The 1,599-nt window shown below is 35.2% G+C and overlaps 1 protein-coding gene across 1 annotated transcript in view; it reads left to right on the forward strand.

Annotated features, from left to right (window-relative positions):
• Positions 1-1,599, forward strand: part of MCMDC2 (minichromosome maintenance domain containing 2) — a 53,380-nt gene that overhangs the window by 43,852 nt on the left and 7,929 nt on the right. Inside the window, exon 12 of the mRNA XM_006880440.1 lies at positions 1,311-1,453. Coding sequence (XP_006880502.1) covers positions 1,311-1,453 — 143 coding nt within the window. The remainder of the gene's footprint in view (positions 1-1,310; positions 1,454-1,599) is intronic.

Consider the following 1,599-nt stretch of genomic DNA (forward strand, 5'->3'; position numbering starts at 1 on the left):
ATCAAGTTTGGTCTTCGCTTCCTCTTCTCTCTTTGCAATGACTGTTTGCACTCTTCCTGGATGATACCCTTGATATCCTCCCACAACTCGTCTGGTCTTCGCTCATTAGTGTTCAAGGCCTCAAACCCGTTCCTGAGATGGTTCTGGGGTGGGATAGACTCAAAGTCATATTTTGGTTGCCTTGGATTTGGTTTAATTTTCCTCAACTTCAGCTTGAACTTGCATATGCGTAGTTGTTGGTCTGTTCCACAATCAGCTCCTGGCCTACTTTTCACAGCTGATATTGGGCTTCTCCAGCTGTTCTTTCCACAGATGTAATCGAGCTGATTCCTATGCATACCATCAGGTGAAATCCAAGTATATAACCTGTGTTTATGTCTCTTAAAAAAACATATTTGACATGAATAAGTCATTGATTGTGCAAAATTCGATCATTCTCTCTCCAGCTCCATTTCTGTCACCAAGTCCATGTTTTCCAACTACTGAATCTTCTTCTCTCTTCCCAACTTTTGCATTCCTGTCACCCATTATTATCAATGCATCTTGATTGCATGTTCGATCGATCTGATTGTAAAAGTTGGTAAAAATCTTCTATATCCTCTTCCTTGGTTCTGGTTGTTGGTGCATATATCTGAATGATAGTGGTATTTACTGGCCTTCCTTGTATGTGTATGGATATTATCCTATCACTCACAATATTGTACTTCAAGATGGATCTAGCAATGACTTTTTTAACTATGAAAGCAACTCTATGTTTCCTCACTTTTTCATCTCCAGAGTAATATATCATATGGTCATCCGACTCAAAATGCCCCATGCCAGTCCATCTCACCTCACCAATGCTTAATGTCAATATTTATGTGTTCCATTTCTTCCTTAACAATATCTAATTTTCGTACATTCATTGTTCTCACATTCCGTGTCCCAATCACTAGTGTCTGCTTAGAACTGTTCCTCTTCCTTTGTATTTCCATACTTGAAAGCTCAACCTCAATTGCCCTTTCTGTTATCTACATATGTTCTGTTGTAAATAGGGGTTTCAGAGTAATGACAAGACAGTCATTCAAATATTCTACACACACAAAATCTGCACTGGGAAAACTGTGTGAACTTTTAATATTCTTTATAAGTGGAAGATTTTCTAATTTTTTTAGTGCTCAATGACTTCAGGATGATTCCAGGTATTTACTCAATATTTATATAAATAAAATATGCAAACTCTTTAAAAATATGTAACTACACTTGGGATTGTTTGTAATAAAGACTGGAATAAAGTTTTAATCTCTTAAATTTCCATACTTTCAATTTAGCTTCTGGCTTTTGCAAATAATTTGGATGTAAAATTCAGTTTGGAGGCAGAAAGAATGATTCATGGCTATTATCTAGCAAGCCGCAGAATCAGAACAGATTCTATATGTGGATCAAAACTGTCATCATCATCATTAAAATATTTGTAGGTATTTAACTTAATATACTAAAGCCAGCATTGAATTTTTAATTGATGTTTTAAAGTTATTGGTTTCATTTGTTTGTCTCTTAGTCTGTTTGTTAGTCTGTTGTTTGTTCAAAAGAATTTTAAATGATTTAACAATTCTATTT

The sequence above is a fragment of the Elephantulus edwardii genome, unplaced genomic scaffold (genome assembly GCF_000299155.1).
Source record: "Elephantulus edwardii isolate Elephantulus edwardi_28Jun2011 unplaced genomic scaffold, EleEdw1.0 scaffold00008, whole genome shotgun sequence".
Classification (NCBI taxonomy): Eukaryota; Metazoa; Chordata; class Mammalia; order Macroscelidea; family Macroscelididae; genus Elephantulus; species Elephantulus edwardii.